Source organism: Ambystoma mexicanum, chromosome 11 (assembly GCF_040938575.1).
Source record: "Ambystoma mexicanum isolate Mex_15411 chromosome 11, UKY_AmexF1_1, whole genome shotgun sequence".
In the NCBI taxonomy this organism is placed as follows: domain Eukaryota; kingdom Metazoa; phylum Chordata; class Amphibia; order Caudata; family Ambystomatidae; genus Ambystoma; species Ambystoma mexicanum.
This window is the reverse complement of record NC_090934.1, coordinates 213,582,293-213,602,260: the sequence shown is the minus strand read 5'-3', so window position 1 is coordinate 213,602,260 and position 19,968 is coordinate 213,582,293. Positions and strand designations below refer to the sequence as shown.

Here is a 19,968-nt window from a genome sequence, read left to right as displayed (position 1 = left end):
AGTGATAAAACCCCTGGACAGATGGCCGTGTCGGTCCACATGGAAACCGACAGTAATCAAAGACAGGCGTTTCATCTTAACCGAAGACAAAGTCGACCAGCATCATACTCCCTGATTTTGGCTTGTAAAGCTTTGCCAAACACACAGTATGACTTAAATTGGTGAGCAATCCTGTCAGTTTTCTCTTATGTCCCGATGCTAGAGGATGTAGCCTCTTCTGATATCAAGCTGGTGAAGTTTATTAAGAAACCTTCATTTAATGTAGTCAAATTATGGCTTCACTCACGAGTGATACAGAATACTATATGGGCTGCAAAAAATTAGCTATTTAGGTTGGGTTTTGAGGTTTTTACAGAAACTGCTAAACTATCTCGTAATGTAAACATGAGAATTATAGGCCCATAGTTTTATTAGATGCCCCCGGCAAAATCTATAGTAGAATTAGTCTTAAAGAATTGAATGCATGGACCCTAAAGTGCAAGCTATGTGATCCCATTTTTGGCAGGCGTTGTGGCTGCATTAGGAATGGCTCTGAACATCATTACTCTCAATATGTTGAAAGCCAAATATGTTCAGCTTAAGCGCCCCTTGTATCTAACATTTATAGATTTCAAGGTTGCTTTTGAGTTTGCCAAGGTCAGTGCCCCTACCGATGATTCGGTTTGAATTGGGCCTATTATCCCTACGTTCACAGGTCATCTGGTATATGTGCTCACTGTGGAGGAAATGCCTGGTGGGAATATCGGCAGAAAACATATTGAGCATAAAAGCGCATTATTTGCTGGTGTCTAATGATCCATTCCCCTCACAATGGCGTCACTATGTCCTAAAAGCTCTCTCTGAGGCTTCAGTCACTTTAGACATGGTATGTAAAATCCTGGTCGAGCAAAGATTAAAATCTTCCAATATGATTGGTGTATAAATCAGGAAAAATGTTGCCTAGTAGAATTAGTCTTAAAGAATTGAATGCATGGACCCTAAAGTGCAAGCTACGTGATCCCTTTTTTGGCAGGCTTTGTGGCTGCATTAGGAATGGCTCTGAACATCATTACTCTCAATATGTTGAAAGCCAAACCTTGTATCTAACATTTATAGATTTCAAGGTTGCTTTTGACTCCATACATCTTCTTCCTCTGTATCACAAATTGCAACCATATAACTGTCCTTCTTTTGCTTGCACTAATTATGCATTTACACACTGATACCACAATGCAAATTAGATTATCGAACCAAGCACGACTATCGGTAATCTTTCCCTCTATGAGAGGCCGCAAACAGGGATGTATTTTAGCATCTACCCTGTTCAATCTATTCATTTTGGACATGGGAGAAACGCTAATAGATACTATAGGAGATGCGCCAAACTTGGGAGACCAAAAAACCACATGGTTACTTTACGCAGATGATTTAGTTCTGTTGTCTCAGTCACTGAGTGGTCTCCAAAATCTTCTATCACAACTAGAAAGTTATGCCTCCAGAAATCACCTGACTATTAATACTGAAAAGACACAGATTGTTATCTGTAATTCACAAGGTAACGCTAAAGCTGTACAATTTAATTGGACCTTACAGAATGTAAAACTATTAGTTGTTTCAAAGTATAAATACTTGGGAACATGGTTTGCTGCAAAGGCATCTCAAGACAGTTACATCACAGATCTAGATAATAAACTGTGTATACTTACATCACAGGCGCAAATTCTAGCCCATAAGTATGGTAAATTCTCTTATAAACATGTCATATCCTTTTATCAGCAGAAAATACACCTATTTTACTAAATGGTGCAGGGACATGGGCTCCAAAGGATCATGCAAATTGGGATATCTTGGACTCACGTTTCTGGAAAAAGGTTTTGAGTTTGCCAAGGTCAGTGTCCCTACCGATGATTCGGTTTGAATTGGGCCTATTATCCCTACGTTCACAGGTCATCTGGTATATGTGCTCACTGTTGAGGAAATGCCTGGTGGGAATATCAGCAGAAAACATATTGAGCATAATAGCGCATTATTTGCTGGTGTCTAATGATCCATTCCCCTCACAATGGCGTCACTATGTCCTAAAAGCTCTCTCTGAGGCTTCAGTCACTTTTGACATGGTATGTATAATCCTGGTCGAGCAAAGATTAAAATCTTCCAACATGATTGGTGTATAAATCAGGCAAAATGTTGCTCTTACAAGGACTTTGATCAAGCATTGTTTGGCTCTAAACGCCATCGAGAGCCTGCAGATTATTTAGTGGCCTGTCCTTCGCTGTATATTCGATCCCAATACATGAGGTTTAGATTTAATCTGTGGCTGAGCAAGGAGGTGTTAGCGAGACATAAACAAATTCCATCTACACAAAACTACTGTCAGTTCTGTAGAAACATTGATGTAAAGGAATCTTTACAGCACCTGATAGTCCGTCTTTGGTGGAGAGACGTAATCTATTCTTTAAGGGTCTTCTTGCCTCTCACTGTCCAGTGGAAAGATCACAAATTTATCAAAAATTATTTGCTAACACCAAACTGGCAGTAAGAGTGGCAATAGTCCATTTTCTGGATGCAACGCTGTGGTATGATGTACTAGACTTAAAAGCATATTACGTGACCAATGCTAAGGTTGCCCAATAAGGTTAGAGACCATTAGGCGATGTACAATCTTTGTGATTTAATTTGAGTGCGATTTTTACTTTTAAACTGTGTTTTGTATAAGAAGTAATGAATTGCTTGTTTTCTGTTTTATGTGTGAAGCTACCTTGTAAAAATGTTTTTAATTGTTATGAAAATTAAATGTTCCTTTTCTGTATAATTGACAAATTTGAAAAGTTGGTATTTTCAACTAAATCATATAAAACATTTTTTTTAAAGTAAGCCTAGGTGCTGAACATTGGAAGTGTGTGTGCGTGAAAATCAGCAGTCACTGACTGAAATGGTGAGTGTGTGTGCATTCAAGGAGGCAGGCATCTTATCAGGGAGTGAGTGTGAAGACTATTTGGCAGTGCACCTGGGATGTGAGTGCTTAAGAGCACAGGCCGCTATTGTTGGGATGGTAGTGTGTATAGAGCTTGCCCACTGAGGACAACATCAGTCACTTGCACTAAGAAGTGAGGGGGTCCATTCAGAGCAGCTGGCACTGCCACACAGAGTTTAAATGGCATGGCAGCACTGGGCGGGAAAGTGGCTGCTGGCACAAGTGGGGGTCTGAAGGTGGCAAAGTAGGTACAGGGGGAGTGTTGATGAGTTGTATTCCTTACAGAGTTGAGAGAATTTGAGGGTGCCCGGATGAAGCGGGTTCGGAAACGTGTTTGTTTTTTGGGGGCCTAGACCCAGCGTGTCTGCACACGGTTAGAGTTGGGAGTGCTGTGTTCATGGGGTTCTATACAGGGAGGCTGCAGAATGTGTGGGGACTGGCTGTGAAGTGTTCTGACCAAAGTCTGATGTTCTCTTGTCCTTTCCTTCATGCAGAGACGTCGCAGAAGGTCAGCGCCTGACGGTTTTCGTGACAGAAGTATGACTGTGTCGCAAGGACCTTTCACCTGTAAGCAGACAAGTTGGGTGCCAGAACGGGGGCAATAGATTCTTAGTAAGGAAGCATCCTAGCTTTTGCTGTCCCGAATACAGGGGATGGGTAGGTGGTCTTCTGAGACAGTGCCTGTTTCGGGAAATGATGTTCTAGGTTTTGCAAAGGGGGTGTTCAACTTTGGTGATCGCCGCGAATGTGGAGGGGAGAAAATGTGCACACACTTCTCGGAGATCATTATAATCAGGGCCGGCCCTAGGATTTGCGGGGCCCTGGGCGGCAAAAGATGTGTCGACCCCATAATTTGCATAACTAGTGGCATTAGTGGTATCACAGAATGAGTCTTTAGTACGCAAAGGTATCATGGGAAGTTACATTGTGTTGCCATGTGTAAGGTAGTAGACAAATACACTGTGACGTCCAGTATATGAATTGACAATATTAACATCAACCTATGTGGCAATATCAGGAGTGAGGTGAAAGTTGCGGGAGCACTCACTTTGGTTAAGTGGCAAAGGCCGGATTTGAGAGCAGTCTGCAATTCAGGAACTTGAACACATCTCTTCCCGGATGTATTTGTCAGAAATACTGTTTGCAAAAGGTCTTTTGAAACTTTGGTTTAAAAACACTACCCGTGGAAGGCATTGCAAAAATATGGTGATTGTATTTTGCAAACTGAAACCAACTGCTGTTTTTGCAGAAGTTTCACGGTTGTTTTTATTTTTATTGTGTGTGTATTTGGGTATATTGTTAAATTTAGCAATATGCTTTTATTTCAGAAGCTACAGATAAGGATTATTTTGACTGTCAAAAAAATAATAGCAATAACTACGTTTATCAAGTGCTGCTCACTACAAAATGAGAAGGCAGCCTAATTAATGTACCCCCTTAGCCTTGATTGGAGGGGGTGAGCAGGCCAAAACTGTTCACCGGGTGTAGGATAGCAGGGCATCCTAGAGCGGAAAGTTGCAATGGCAAATGAGCAGGTTGGGAAACTGTTGCTGAGATGTTATACGTTTAGACCTTCCTGGAAATCATATGTCTTCTTTCCTTTTCCCGCGTCAACAGTGCCTAGATGCCCAAGGGCTTTGTGCACTTTCTACAAGTGTATAAATAAATAAAAGTACCACTCGGTGTGAGAACTTTTGTCCCCATAGCGAAAATCAAAAGCTGGCAGCCAAGAATATACGCGCAGTAAGCAAACATATCTTAAAGTGAAAGATAAGTATTTAGTTCACTTGACAAAAGAGTATTGGCCTTTCAAAAATAGTAATCGACAACAGAAAAATAACCTGAGAGAGGATATTTTTCATTAAATACGCTGGCCAAGTATAAAAGGTGCTCACCTTTTTAACACAGCAATACGTAATGAAATATTCCCTAGCAATCAAAATTCCAATGCGAGCATGTGCTTTGATGATCATTTTATGTGTCTTGAGGCAAGTGTATGCACTGAAAACATGACAGCCTGACTGAAACCCTGGTAGCCAAATGCTTGAGCAAGCTTGCCGACTTCAAACATACCCGAGGGGGCTGCGTCCGCCCTCTGAAAAAAGTTAGCTGTCCACCTACATGTATCCTTTACTTGTACCCTGAAAAGCAGCACATGGCCACAATTAGGGAAAAATAACTGCACCAGTGTCCAGGATTGCAACCTCTTGCCACATCCGGGCATATATTCAGGACTCGCTTGCCCTCTCCCCACTCCCACTCCTCAACCGCAGGTTAAACACGTGCATAGTACAAAGGTTGCATAGGCAGCGACAGAGGATGAGACAAAGGATCAAGTACAAGTAAAAAAATACAAGCGAGTACAAAAGGTTGCATAGGCAGATACAATGGTCCATATAGCCGGGTTAGTCCAGTGGAGTTGTACATCGTTAAAGCGCAGCTAGTTGAGAGTGTTGCACCTAAAGCTAAGGTATGATTGGTCAGTTCTAAGGTCTAGTAGGAGTGCAGTTTTTAAGCTTAAATCTAGGTATCTCTAGGCAGTGGGAGTTGGCTGCTCTAGAAGGGCGAGTAGATGTTCTCCTGACCATTCTCTCTGTGAGATGGGGGGGCTGTGTTGCTTAGGCACTTGAATGACAGTAAGACAGTTTTGAGTAAAATCCTGTCGCTTATCTTGAGCCAGTTATGTTCTCTTCTCATACTGGATACGTGTTCTCAGTTATGTTCAGGGCGGTTCTGAGGGCGTTGTTCTGTAGCGTCTGCATTTTGTCAGTGAAATATTTGTTGACACCTAGGTATAGGGCTTTGCAGTAATCCAGCTTTTACAGTATAAAGGCATTGGCGAGGATCATACAGCTTGCTTTTGTTAGAAATGGCCTGCAGGCCCTAATGAGTTTGCAAGTATAGGCGGTTGAGGATGCCATAGAGTTTACCTGTTTCCTTAAGGTTAATATAGAGTCAAGGTAGAAACCTAGCATTTCACCTCTTTAACTACTTTATGTTACCATCTATGTTAAATGCAGAGTAGTTGGAGTTAAGTTTTTTGTAGCTTGGCCTTGGATCCAAGGATCAGGATCTCTGTTTTGTCGTCATTCGGGCAGAGGGCATGGGTTGCCATTCATGCCTGAATGAGGAGCTATATCTCATTTACCAAGGCTGTATCAGTGTCAAAATTGCCCGAAAGGGGAATGAGGATCTGGGTGTCATCCGCATAATTCGTGTAGATGACACCCAGTTTGTCCAATTTGTCAAATAGGGGCTTGGTAAAAATGTTATACATGGTTGGCAAGATGCATGAGACTTGTGGAACGCTGCATGAGGTTTGTATCGGGTCTGCCGAAGCCGGGGTGGAGAAGACTCTCCGTTCTATTATCTAAGAAGGACTGGACCCAAGCTATAGCATCACTCGAGAAGTGGCTGCCGACGCTAGGTGTTTGCACAGAACTGCGTGGTCCACCAGGTGAAGGCTGCCGACAGGTCGATAGGAGCAGCATGGCTGTTTTTCCTTTGTCCTTGAGCTCGTCAATTTGAGTCTTAAGGTCGATTAGTGCCGTCTCCGTGCCATGTTGTGGCCTAAATCCGGATTGGCGAGAGCCTAAGAGGTGATTTGCTTCAAGATAGTTCTGAATTTGTAGGTAGGCTACTCTGTCTATTATTTTAAGGAGAAAGGGTACTGTGGTTATGGGCCTATAGTTGGTGGGGATGAATGGGTATAGGGTCTGCTTCTTGAGTAGGGGTAGAACCCATGACTCTTTTAAGTTGCTTGGGACAGTGTTGGATGTGAAAGAGACATTAATTAGTTTGGTAATGAACAGTGCTAAGTCTCTCGCAACATCTTTGATGAGTTGGGCAGGGCAGTTATCACCCTGGCAGTTAGATGGCTTCAAAGATGTGATAATTTTCTGTTTCCTGTGTGGAGATTTTGGTCAATCTGAAGGTGGCTGGAGAGGTAGTGGCTTTAATGGGACCAGTGGGTTACATCTCAGTAGGGGGCATGGAGGCTTTTTTTGGCAATTTTATTTTGAAGTGATGTTATTTTATTAGATGGGGCATTCTGATTGCTGGTACACCATTGATTGTCTTTAGGGACATTGTCAGGTGGGGGTATCGGGGATTTAGTTCCCGAAGGATCACAAATAGTTCCTTGGTGTTGAAACTGGCACTGGAGATTCTTTTGTTGAAGAGATCTTTTTTGGTGCGGATTATTTCTTTTTTGTATCTGTATGCAAAGTGGGTAAGTTGAAGTTTGTTTTCGTCTGAGGGGGAGTGTCGCCACCGAGTTTCTAATTTTCTTTTTTGGAGTCATAGTTCTTTGAGGTGGGGGGTAAACCAGGCGTTAAGGTGTGCCTGCTGTTTACTTTGTGTAATTTGAGGGCGCAATGATGTCAAGGGCCATATGATATGATATGATCGCTTATTTATATAGCGCCTATACACAATGTGTTTCAAAGCGCTTCAAGGCAAGGGAGGGAACAAGGGGAAATACAATCACATTCTTACAGGCCATGAACAGTAAGGATGTGAAATTAACTATCGGACTCGGCCTGACGACATTTCAGAGCTAAGACATAGATAAGGAAGGGAGGTGGAGAGTGGGAAGGAAATGGAAACAGACACGCGACTACCGTACTAGGCCTGACGACATTTCTGGTAGAGCCGGAGAAAAACAAAAGGTGAGGGAGAGGGGTGCAGAAAGTGAGGCGAGGAACAAAACAAGCGACTATTGTACTAAGCCTGACGACATTTCAGATAGTGCTGGAGGGGTGGTGGGGAGGAAAATTACAGTAATGGGAGGGTGGAGGAAACAGACGAGTCATAGTCATGGTGTTGTTATATACCTTGATGAGATGGTTGGGGTCAGAGTTTCTAGGGATGGAATAGAGGGAAGGGAGGAGGTGAGGTAGACGTTTGTCGGGCGTAATATGTTTTTGCATCTGGTGGGGAGAGGAGGTGCCAAGGCTTTGATTGTAGATACTTGTTTGTCAATTGCTATAGTAAAGTCAATTAAGTGATGGTCAGTCCATAGTTGCAGGGTTATTTTAGTGATAGTAGTATTACAATTCAGGTCAGCAACCCAGTCTAGGGTCCTTCCTTTGACATGTGTTGGGGTAAGGACATTTTGGGTTAATCCATGTTCTGAGAGTGTGGCTGCTATTGCCTAGGCTTGTTTTTCCTCTGGGTCATTAAATCCCAGGTTGAAGTCACCGAATATTAATGTTTATGAGGAGTCTTTAGTGTTGTTGGCCAGGAGACTGTATAAGTACTCCTCGAAAGTACCTGTATCCTGTAACCTGGTGGTCTGTAAAACAGGTAGATTGTTAAGGTGCGGCAGCTAGAGCTGGCCAATTTGCACGTCTGGCTTTCAACAATATTCTGCTTTATAAAGATGACTTGAAAAGTACACCTACAATAATAAGGTACCCACTCAAATATATAAATCATTATAGAAATATGTTTTGCAAAAAGTGAGCAATTGTGCCATTATTTCCCCATCTTAACTGGATGACTATAAATATCGGAATGCAATTGGGCAAAATGCAAAAAAATGCCCTTTGGGTTTTGAAAATGTATTTTCAAGACTTATAACAACCTGTAATGTGTGAAAAGGTTACCTCAGTGTGTTTCAGTGTTTGACCAATGCAGTGTTCATATATGATGTGATGAAAATATCACCTTCTACCAAAAAGAAAGTCTTTTTTTTGTGCATTAAATATGAACATCTGAAAATAATGTAGCCAATTCAAAACTATGTTCCATATATTGTAATTGACCTGGATGAGAGCTTAGATTTAGGTAGCTAACTGGTGCTTTGTGTGTGCTTTCAGAATGAAAGCTCCTATTGCATTTCATAACACAGAAACGTTACAAACCTCTCCTCCTAAACAATGGTCCTCAATGGCCATCATTTGTAAATCTCCCCCACTTTAATGCGCTGGTTGAAGAAAGTGGTAAGCAGTCATTAACGGGCTTGCAGCGTTTGATGGGCTGCTGGGAATGTGCGTCTCTCTAGAGAGCCACAGGAGGTTGGGAGGCGACATTGTGGCCTCATGCAAACTGCGTACATCGAAGCCGCACTGCAGTTATGATATAATATGATATGATTTGTTCTTTATAATGCACTACTACCCAGAGGTTTCTAAGCGCGGACCCGGTAATGGAACCTGTGTTGCTCAGTCATCTTGTTTCCAAGGCGTGCACATTGCCCCTGAGCTATCCTCCCGAGCCTGGTGCCTCTGGTGCCCCTCTGACAGCTTCTGACAGCAGGGCTCTGTGCCACTGCTTAGACTGCCCATGCCTCGGGCTGGCTCCGATTATAATAATTGGATCCACTATCCTGCAGTATAACCCTTATAACTCGTAGCAGTGACACCATTCGCTCTCTCTCACTAGTGAGTAAGATGCTGGGTCACTACAGATCATGTTCCTTATACTCTGCAGATGAGCATTCATTTTGTGAGTGATGCAGACATGTTATCTAATTTCATTCTTTTCATATCTCAGTGATGATTTGATGTCCGTTTTCAGTTTTGGTTGGCCAAAGTCTTTCTTTGCTTTCAATGATTTCTATAGCTATATCAATATAAAGCTGTGTAGCACGTACACAAACCGATTCAATAATACACAGCACTCCTTTGTGGTAGAATCTCTTTACTGCTGGAGATACTCACACATAGCCCAGACTTAAGTTACACTACACTAATGCTACTTAACCATGGTGCAACATATCATTACCTCTCAATTACATTGAAATAAACTCGGAATTCGAACTGCCTTATCATAAAGCAGAACATTTTCCATCTATTTTGCACCGATTTAGTAGTCCATGCTTGTTTTACACACTTTTCGGATTTTAACTTTAAAATAACCAGCATTTCCTTATCCTTAACTGTTTAGTGATATCACTATAATATGTCATTTCAATGGGAAAATGCTTGTTCTAGGGTCACAGTTTCAAAACACTATTACAGTTCACTTTTTTAAAATTATTATATACACGGTCATTGCACTATCACATCTGAACAAAAAAGCAAGCCCTTAGTTCCTTATATTTGTATCGGTTTTCACAATAACAGCAGGACCCGTCCTCTTAGATTTTAACTTCACATTTCATGTAGATATGATCAATAATTGATTTCGCATTTTTTACACAAATCCCATGTTTGTGTCACAGGCAGATAGCATGCAATCGGGCCCAAAGCATTTCGGACATCGAGTCCATCCTCAGGGACCATATTCTGCCTGCCTGTTCTCAGTGAGCGTGTTTCCTCAGTCTTGGTGTTCTGAGGTGCACAATTACATGATATGATATGGGATTTGTAACGCGTCTATACACAAGTGTAAGGGGGAACAGATATAACGATCTTCCTATGCCAAGTGACATTGAGATTGCGTTTAATTGCGTATAATCCTCATTAGTGCAAGTCTATGTTATGACTTCGGACGATCATGCCCTCACCTGCTGCGCAGGCAATAATACGCAGTTGCGGAGCTCCACAAGATTACATCTGCTTAATTTCAACCCAATCGTAACTGCCCAACTCCCCGCCTTCCGCGTCACTTCACTTACCTGCCTCCCGCCTCCGGAAAAATGCGTCAACTTGCCACCCCCCCCATTTTAAACAGTCACTGGCTCCGCAACAGGCTGGAGTCAAATGTGTGAAGAACTAGGCCATCTCCTCAATGAGGCGGCAAGGTTTGTTTCGAGCTTCCTGCGGGCACAAGCCACTTGACACAGGCGAGCTGCCGGAGACTCCACTCTCGAACTGGTCCTCCTGGTCTGAGCCTGCAGTGTCCTCTTGATCCCCTTGATATGGATAATTGGATGCATAGTCAATAGGAACAATCACCCTTCCACTTAGCCCTCGAGACCCTGAGGGAGGGATTTTCTTGAAGTGAGAGGAGTTGCGAGTGGTGGGACCCTCGACCCCTTGGGCCGCGACCATGGACCCTTTCTTGGCCGTGACAAGTAAGGGTTCTTCACAAAAGAAAGAAGTATGTTTGTGTGTCTGGGGAAGCAGCACGGCGACTACATCTCCCACCTCCAGCCGTTGGTCTCTCGCTCTTCTGCGCTCATCCGCATACTCTTTCATGCAGGTCTTCACAGCCATGTTGCGCTCGCTTACCTCTCGGTCGACCTTGGGTGGGCCACCTGCAACCTTGACTTGGGGTAGTCTTGTCCGGATGTCCCTTCCAAACATTAGTTCAGCTGGAGTCCTTCCCGTGGTGCTATGCGGAGTACTCCGATAGTCCCGGAGTAACTGATGCAGCACTTGCTCATACGGTTGTCCTGTGAGTTTGGCAACCTGTAATGCTTTCTTTAAGTTGGCCATGAACCTCTCGATCATGCCATTTGCCTGAGGCCACAACAGAGTAATTATCTGGTGGTGGAACCCCATGTACCCAGCGAACTGCTGGAAGCCGTGACCACTGAATGGGGGGGTCCATTGTCTGTCTTTAACACTCTCGGGACTCCGTAGGTTGTGAACACGCGGTCTAATACTGGTATGATGTGCTGAGCCACCGTCGACGACACAAGCTGGGCTTCTGGCTATCTGGAATATTCGTCCATAACAGCTAAAATATACTTCCCCCCCTTCGATAGGCCCAAAGTAGTCAGCTGCCACTGCACCCCATACCCCTTCAGGGAGTTCCGACATCCTTAGTGGGTCGGGGTGTCGATTTGGAGTTATCAGGCAGCATGTGGGGCATGATTTCAGTACCTCCTCCACCATGGAGTCGAGTGGCAGGAACCAGACTTTCTGGCGCAGCATACGTTTGGTGGACACCACGCCTCAGTGGCCCTCATGTGCCAATTCAACCACCTTCCTTCCCAATGCTGGTGGAAAACCATCATACAGTCCTTCAGCAACAGATGGTCGTCTGAGAGCGCTAGCTCCTCCTTCACCTGTAGTAGTTGATCTACTTCCACCTGTACCACTTCACCCGATGCATGCCCCCTCTCCTTGGCTCTTCTCCAGAGACCCGAGCTGAGACCTTCACAGATGATCTGACATGCTCTGTCCGCTTCAACCTCTCAGGCTATTTGTGCCGTTTCTATTCCCTCAGGCGCTGCTTATTGTATGAGGTATCTGAGATACCGATCGGCCACGCACGGTTCGGGGCTGCATTCCGTCCTGGGGCGCCTAGAGAGGAATTCGGCAGGGTTCTAGCCTTTACCAGGCCAGTGAATAATCTCAAAGGAGTAGTCTTGCAGTCTCAACCCCCATCTTGCAATGAGCGTGGCATTTTTGCTTGTGGTTTTCCGTAGAGAAACAGTAGCGCCTGATGGTCAGTCACGACTCAAAATGGGTTGCCATTCAAAAAGAGATGGAAGTGTTTGCATGCCCACGCCACTGCCAGACCTTCCTTTTCGGCTTGGGAATATGCTTGTTCTGGGGCGGAAAGACTCCTGCTTGAATAGGCAACTATGCGGGCCTGGGAAGGTTCTGTGGGGTCCACCTGAACCAGGATGGCTCCAAGGCCTGCCGGGCTCGCATCCACAGTCAGTACCGTGGTTTGACTGGGATCATAGTATGACATGTTTTCCGCCTTGGCGACTCGCTCAGGGATGATTTCAAAAGCTCTCTGGCACTTGACCGACCAGTCGAATGGGTGTCTTGTTTGGTTATTGCTCTCAAAGGTTTGCTCACTGTGGCAAAGTCCTTAATGCAGTTCAGATACATTTACGGGGGCCATGACTTCATTTAACAATGCCACTTTTTCGGGATCAGGTGCCATGCCGTTTTCCGAGAAGATGTGCCCAAAGAAACTCAGCGTGCTTTTCCTAAATTCGCACTTATCGTGATTGAGCGTGAGGTTGGCCGCTTACAGGGCCTTAAATACTTTTGTTAGGGCTTCATCATGCTTATTGACATCTGTTCCAAAGACCAAGATGTCGTCTCTATAATTCAAGCAGTTCGGGATGTGCTTTATCACGTTGTGCACTTCAGCCTGAAAGATTTTGGAGGCTGAAGATACCCCGAAGCTTAGTCTTGTATGGCGAAAGAGACCCAGATGGGTGACAAACGGGGTTATATTACGGCTCTCAGGGCTCAGCACCAGCCGGTGGTATCCTTTCTTCAGATCTAGTTTGGAGAAGATCTTGGCTCATTCAGCAGGTGAATCATGTTGGTGATTCCTGGGGCCATGTATCTTTCCCTTTGAAAGGCTTGATTTGGTCGCCTCATGTTGACACAAAGCCGGATGGCCTCGGACCCTTTCTTGGGGACTGGTACAATGGGTGACACCCATGTGGTGGGACCGGTGGCTGACTCTATTATGTCCTGCTCCAGCAGTTTATGAAGCTCATCCTCCACTTTCTTTTGAATGTTTACGGGGATGCCTTGGTAATGCTGAGCTATGGGGCACACTGATTCCTCTACTATGTGGAGCTTCACCTGCCGGTTCCTAGGTCTTCCGATTCCCTTGAATAGGCTGGGGTAGATATTATTGATCATCTCGACCGGGTCAATGTACTTGTGAACCATGATGGTGTGTAATATGTGTATAAGCCCCATGTCCGCAGCGGTCTGGAAACTGAGGACACAGCCACTTTCTGTTTCGGTAGCCAGGACATGTATGGGTATTTTCTTTTTGTGACCTTTGCAGCGGCACAGCCCTTCAAATTGTTCTTTACATTTGAGGGATGTTTTGGCAACATAAGCATAGATGTCGACGGCCGCTGGTGTAAGCATGGGTCTTTGCGGCAGTTCATTTAATACTTTTTCACTAACCACATTCACTGTGGCCCCGGTGTCAATGAGGAACTCTATTGGTTGTTCATTTAATTTAATGATTATGGTAGGACTGTGCTCTGTGGCTGTGGGGTTGCCCAGCGCATACACATAGGTCTTCTTCCTATGCTCACTGCCTGACGAGATGACGTCAGACTCTGATGGGAACTGTTCCACCAGGTAGCATATATGATGCATGGATCGTCATTCAGGTCACAATGCGTGACATACCTTCTCCGCTCCTTTCTGTCACATCTCGGTCTGTCCTCCCCTGACTCCCTCTCCTTCTCTTCTCGGTTTGCGGGCCCTTGTGATCACTGGGATGAGGCACAGGACTGCGGCAGGGCCGCCAGCATGGCCCTCAGCTTGGGTCTTATGGGCGTTTTTCTGAGTCTTTCCCTCCCCTTGTCACTGGCAAGCCTGTATACCGACTTGAAGTGGCCCTCCTCACTGCATGCCACACACCGTGGGACAATGCCTGGGCAGGTGCCCTCATGCGGATACTCAAACCCACATCTGTAGCAGAATGGCTCTTCTGCTCTTCTCTCTTGCACAATTTGATGGACTGCCTCTATTAGTGTGGGGTTGTTGAAACTTTCAACTTGGGAATCCACCACTCTCTCAGCTCGCGCCAAGGCGAGTATTTCATCCCATGTGCAAGATTTTTGCAGCAATTTACGTCGGAATGTCTGTGATTCACACCCCACAAAGATTTGCGATCTCAGGGCCTCTGTGTTGGAGTAGTTTGCAAAATCACAGTGTTTCGTCTTGGTGCAAAGCCTCATAACGTAAGCGTCCATAGTCTCTTCCTTGGCCTGCTTTGTGCTATGGAACAAGTGACGCTCATAGCCCACGTTTGTGTGGGGTGTGCAATAAGCCGCCAAGGCAACCTTTAGATCTTGAATAGAGTCAATGGAGTCAGGAAGCATCTCATCAATGAGGTCGCGAGTGGCTGGACCCACCTCCAGTTTGAGGAGGCATTTCTGCCTGTCATCCGCAATGGACTCTGTGGCCCCCATATACAATTCAAAGTCCCTTATCCATCGGGCCCATCTAGGACCGATGTTGTTGGTGTCAGCCACGTCAAAAGTGCCCGGAATCTGGGCCACCAGAGTGTCCAGCAATCTATATGGGGTCGGCTTTTGTGCTAGTGGCCCCTTTGCTGGGGGCCCCTGAATTGGCAACTGTGCACGCTGATCCTCAACTGAGATGGAAATTTTGACTTTTCATGTGGCCACCCTATGAGCTGTCTGTGTCTCCAAAGTCTCACGGCCACCTGGATGGCACGAGCACCAATGTCGGGTGGAGGTGGACCCCCCCACCCTTTCTGCATTGCCGTGGTGGCTGCCTTCCTAGGCACGAGCACCACCACTGGTTGGAACACCCTCTCCTCACCTTAGGATGTGATATCTGGAAAACTCAGGCCTTGGCCTAGCACGTGCTGACCGCAGCACGTGATCACCGCTGCTACCCGGCCTGTGAAATCACCATGGAATGTTAGTTTCAGCCGTACGGACGTTACGCTGCGGCCCGGGGCGTTACTCAGCCCACACAAGCCTCGATATTCTGTCCAAGGAACATTTGACCAACATTCTTAAACACTGCTGCGACCCAAGCGTTTCTCTGCCCCCGTTCGACCTGACGGCTGAATTCTGACTCCAGCGTCCCCTCGCCGAGTCATGCGGCCTTGGTGGTGTCCCAATCCTACATGCGCAGTGCAGTGCGTGCTGTCTCTCAGCGAACGCCCGAGGCACCACCGTCTTCAACGCATGTATCCCGGCAGTGTAAACTCACCGCCTCGTCGCCAGTGTTATGGCTTCGGACGGTCATGCATTCGCTACGCAGACACAGAGCTCCACAAGAACACATCTTCTTTATTTCAGCTCCAATTGTAACTGCCCAACTCCCCGCCGTCCTTCGCTTACCCGCCTCCCACAACATATACATCAACATGACATCCTAGATCAGGGATCTGGAACCTTTGGCTCTCCAAATGTTTTGCGCCATAACCCCCATTAGCTCTAGCCAGCATGGAGAAGATTGGCGACCTTGGAAAGAAAGCCTCCGTCTGTCGAACTGTAGCTGCCGTGCAGACAAAGGACACTAACCATCTTCTGAGGACTTGACAGTGCTTAATTTGTGGGGGTGGTTGCCAGTGCCCAACACCGGCACTCTTTTTTGGGCACCGGAACTCATGCAGAGCCAGCGCATGTGCAATTGCTTTGTTTGGTCTTCCACTTAGCTTTGCTTCGATTATAAATCATTGGGATTTGTCATTCTGATCTCGATATCTCTTGTGCTTGCAGGTTGCAGGCCAAGGCTGGCTGGGCCTGGGAGGGACCAGCAATAGCAATGAACAACAAACTGTTACAAACAACAGCCAATGAAAACTACCATTCTGTTGGTACTATGCAGTATTTGATACATTCTGTATAGTAACACAGAATGTGCAGTTTTCATTGGCTGTTCTTCTGAGCCACTGAAATTACATGGTGACGTGTTGTTGTTGCCACAGGAGGCATCGCGGCACCACCTTCACGAGTTACTGTGAAGTGAAGGTGTCGAGGCGTGGCGTCGTCGGTCCTGACTTGTGAGAGAGAGAGCCTGCCCTGCTGCACTGCGTGGTGCGGCCTAATTGCTTCCTGGGGCCCCCTCTGCCTGCTTTTAAGTGATGGGCCCCAGCCGCCCAAATATACATTTTTTCTTTTAAATTCTTACCTTCCGTGGGGCCGCTGCACCGCACACCTATTTTTGTCATCATCAGGCTCAGTATGGCTGTGGCGGTGGTGGCCCCACGGAAGGTAGCCTAAGTGATTGAGGCAAGGCAGGGCAAAGCCCAGGACCGGGCGGGGCACAGGCAGCAACGTGGTCCTACTAGTGTCTGTCACAAAAGGAATTAATTGTCGTTTGCAACTTTGGCCACTTGTTTCATTGGTGCCGAGCCCGACTCGAGACAATTGTATGCCCCAGTCCGACCCTGGATAGCATTCATCTAAGCGAAACATGAACTGTGAATTTTTGCCTGGGTGTTTCCGTTCTTCCTTTTAATGTTATCGGCCTCATTAGTTCACAAACGAGCTTCAGCGAGGGGACCCAGAACGGTACACGTATTGGGCCGAACCCGAACCGGCTGTACTTCGCGAGAAAAGCCCATGCAAAGACAAACTTCTGAAATGCCATTTCAGGCTTAGAGATACACACATGGAAACTAGACAGGGATAAACATGATGCACGTGCCCACTAATCTGTCGTCATAAATAAAAGCATTAGTTGAGTATTGGTGTATAATTCTCAACCGTCTTTTGCTGTCATTTTTTTTACATAATTCCAGCGCATGCTTTCTAGCATGATGTGTGGTTTATACACCAGATGTGGCCCCTTAACCTGGGTACAATACGCTCCGAGCATGTGCTCCGAATGAGAGCACATGCAATACTCAGATAGGAATCCTCAGATGGGGAGGTGGGTGCCTGTTACACCCTGCAGTTTAGTGAAGTATGTCAAGAACATGTCAGTGGGAAGGAGATATCCAAATATTCATTCTCCTCTGGCTCCTGAATATTGGGTGACAAAACATACTTAGTTGTTTAATATATGTTAAGGTGGAAAGAGGCCCTAAAGCAGAAGTAGCACAGGTAGTTGATTTCACAACAATGTCTTGCAGAAATGACTTTTTCCAAGTTATACAACACCATGCTCATGCTTGAAGGAAGGGTGAAGGGGGATGCATGTATGAGATGTGATGGCTGATAAGGGCTTGAGAGGAAATTGATTACACAAAACACCTGGATGAGGTGACTGAAGAACGGGCTGAGGGGAGGGTGCTCTTCCTGGAGGTAACCGATTAACAATACTTGGTGTACTTTAACAGACTGTCAGATGGGGCAGAAGGGGGAGAGACAAATACAATGCAACAGTGACTGAAACAGAATGCTTTTTTATTCATTTGCATTTTTAAAGCGCTCACACAGCCCGGGGGCATCGAGGCGCATTTACAGGAGGATCATTTCTTAGTTGCGTATTTACTACTAGCCTGTGCCAGCAGCTGCTGCACCGCCAAACATGTGACATGAAGCAGCAGCAGTGTGATGGGCTGGTGGTGGGCCGATCTAGGTAGGTCTAGCACTGAACTGACGTGGCCGGCACGCCCGCACTGAGGGTGGCGCCCGGCATTATGGGGCCAATATGTTTTGGGCACTGGCACTTATTTATTTACAAATTAAGCACTGGGACTTGATTATTGTATTCCAGGAAGTAATGCATGTATTTACAAGTGGGGTGCTTCCAACTTCCTGACCAATTAGTCAGGACGCAGTTCACAGGGGGTATCCGTGAGTTATTCGCCCCAGGTGCAGCTTTATGAATCAATAAAAAAGAGCATTTTGATACCAAGTGCAAATGAGACCTTTTCTACTATCCTTTTCTGGGCAAAGGTCTTCCTTCTGTCGCTTCTCAGCTCCTCATTGTATAGGCCCAGTCCTTTCAGAAAATACAACAGCACCACCTGTTGACAATTCTTTGTACACTTAAAGAATAATCACAGCTGTACGATATTGCACTCAAAAAAACACACTACCAAGAAATAGAGACCCATGGCCAGATGATCTAAGACTTGCACCAGTGCTAAACATTTTGCAATTGCTTAGATACTACAGGATGGGGCAAACCAATTTTGTCGCATTACATGTTATCTTAAAAGAAATCAGACTGGGTTCTGTACGATGTTTGCTGCATAACTTAAAATGAAATGTGCTTACCAGATTTCTTTTCATGTTATGGAGCAAATATAGGAAGTCAAACAGTCTGCTTATGTTTTGTCCTTATGAAAAAAAATCAGATAATACCAACTGAGGCTAATCCGGTTTGCTCCACTCCATGTTATCTAAACAGCCAGAGTGGTGCGACATTCATTTGCTCCTTGTGTTTAACAAAGACAACGTTTTGTTAATCTGGCCCCAGATGAGCCTTTCATCCACAGAACTGGTTAAAGTGGTGCTGAAGATTATTGTTGTAGAAGGCGGCATGCCTGTAGGGTTAGCTGGTGAAGTCTGAATAAGTTACCCCCAAACTGCTGCTGTGCCCGCAATGTTCCCCCCATGCCACCTCATACTCTGCATCCGCTTATTCATCAGAACTTTATGTGCCGCATCAGCCCCCTTTCCTCTGCTGCATCAGCCCCCTTTCATCTGCCGCATCAGCCCCCTTTCATCTGCCGCATCAGCCCCCCTTTCATCTGCCGCATCAGCCCCCCTTTCATCTGCCGCATCAGCCCCCCTTTCATCTGCTGCATCAGCCCCCCTTTCCTCTGCTGCATCAGCTCCCTTTCCTCTGCTGCTTCAGCCCCCTTTCCTCTGCTGCTTCAGCCCCCTTTCCTCTGCTGCATCAGCCCCCTTTCCTCTGCTGCATCAGCCCCCTTTCCTCTGCTGCATCAGCCCCCCTTTCATCTGCCGCATCAGCCCCCCTTTCATCTGCCGCATCAGCCCCCCTTTCATCTGCTGCATCAGCCCCCCTTTCCTCTGCTGCATCAGCCCCCTTTCCTTTGCCGCTTCAGCCCCCATTCCTCTGCTGCATCAGCTCCCCTTTCCTCTGCTGCATCAGCCCCCTTTCCTCTGCTGTATCACCCCCCCCCCCTTCCCTTGCTGGATCAGCCCCCTTTCCTTTGCCTCATCAGTCCCCTTTCCTTTGTTGCATCAGCCCCCCTTTCCTCTGCCGCATCAGCCCCCCTTTCCTCTGCCGCATCAGCCCCCCTTTCCTTTGCTGCACCAGCCCCCTTTCCTCTGCTGCATCAGCCCCCTTTCCTCTGCCGTATCAGCCCCCCTTTTGTTGCTGCATCAGCCCCCCTTTAATCTGCTGCATCAGCCCCCTTTCCTTTGCCTCATCAGCCTCCTTTCCTCTGCTGCATCAGGCCCCCTTTCCTCTGCCGCATCAGCGCCCCTTTCCTCTGCTGTATCAGCCCCCGTTCCTCTGCTGCATCAGCTCCCCTTTCCTCTGCTGTATCAGCCCCCCCCTTTCCCTTGCTGGATCAGCCCCCTTTCCTCTGCCGCATCAGCTCCCCTTTCCTTTGCTGCATCAGCCCCCCTTTAATCTGCTGTATCAGCCCCCTTTCCTTTGCCTCATCAGTCCCCTTTCCTTTGTTGCATCAGCCCCCTTTCCTCTGCTGCATCAGCCCCCCTTTCCTCTGCCGCATCAGCCCCCCTTTCCTTCGCTGCATCAGCCCCCCTTTCATCATCAGCCCCCTTTCCTTTGCCTCATCAGTCCCCTTTCCTTTAGTACATCAGCCTCCTT

General features: G+C 46.4%; 1 protein-coding gene across 2 annotated transcripts in view; it reads left to right on the top strand.

Annotated features, from left to right (window-relative positions):
• The window catches only part of LOC138503275 (uromodulin-like), a 194,545-nt gene that overhangs the window by 156,822 nt on the left and 17,755 nt on the right, over nucleotides 1-19,968 (top strand). For both annotated transcript variants that reach the window (XM_069622877.1, XM_069622878.1), the window contains exon 7: nucleotides 3,448-3,520. In XM_069622877.1, the coding sequence (XP_069478978.1) occupies nucleotides 3,448-3,520 (73 nt within the window). The remainder of the gene's footprint in view (nucleotides 1-3,447; nucleotides 3,521-19,968) is intronic.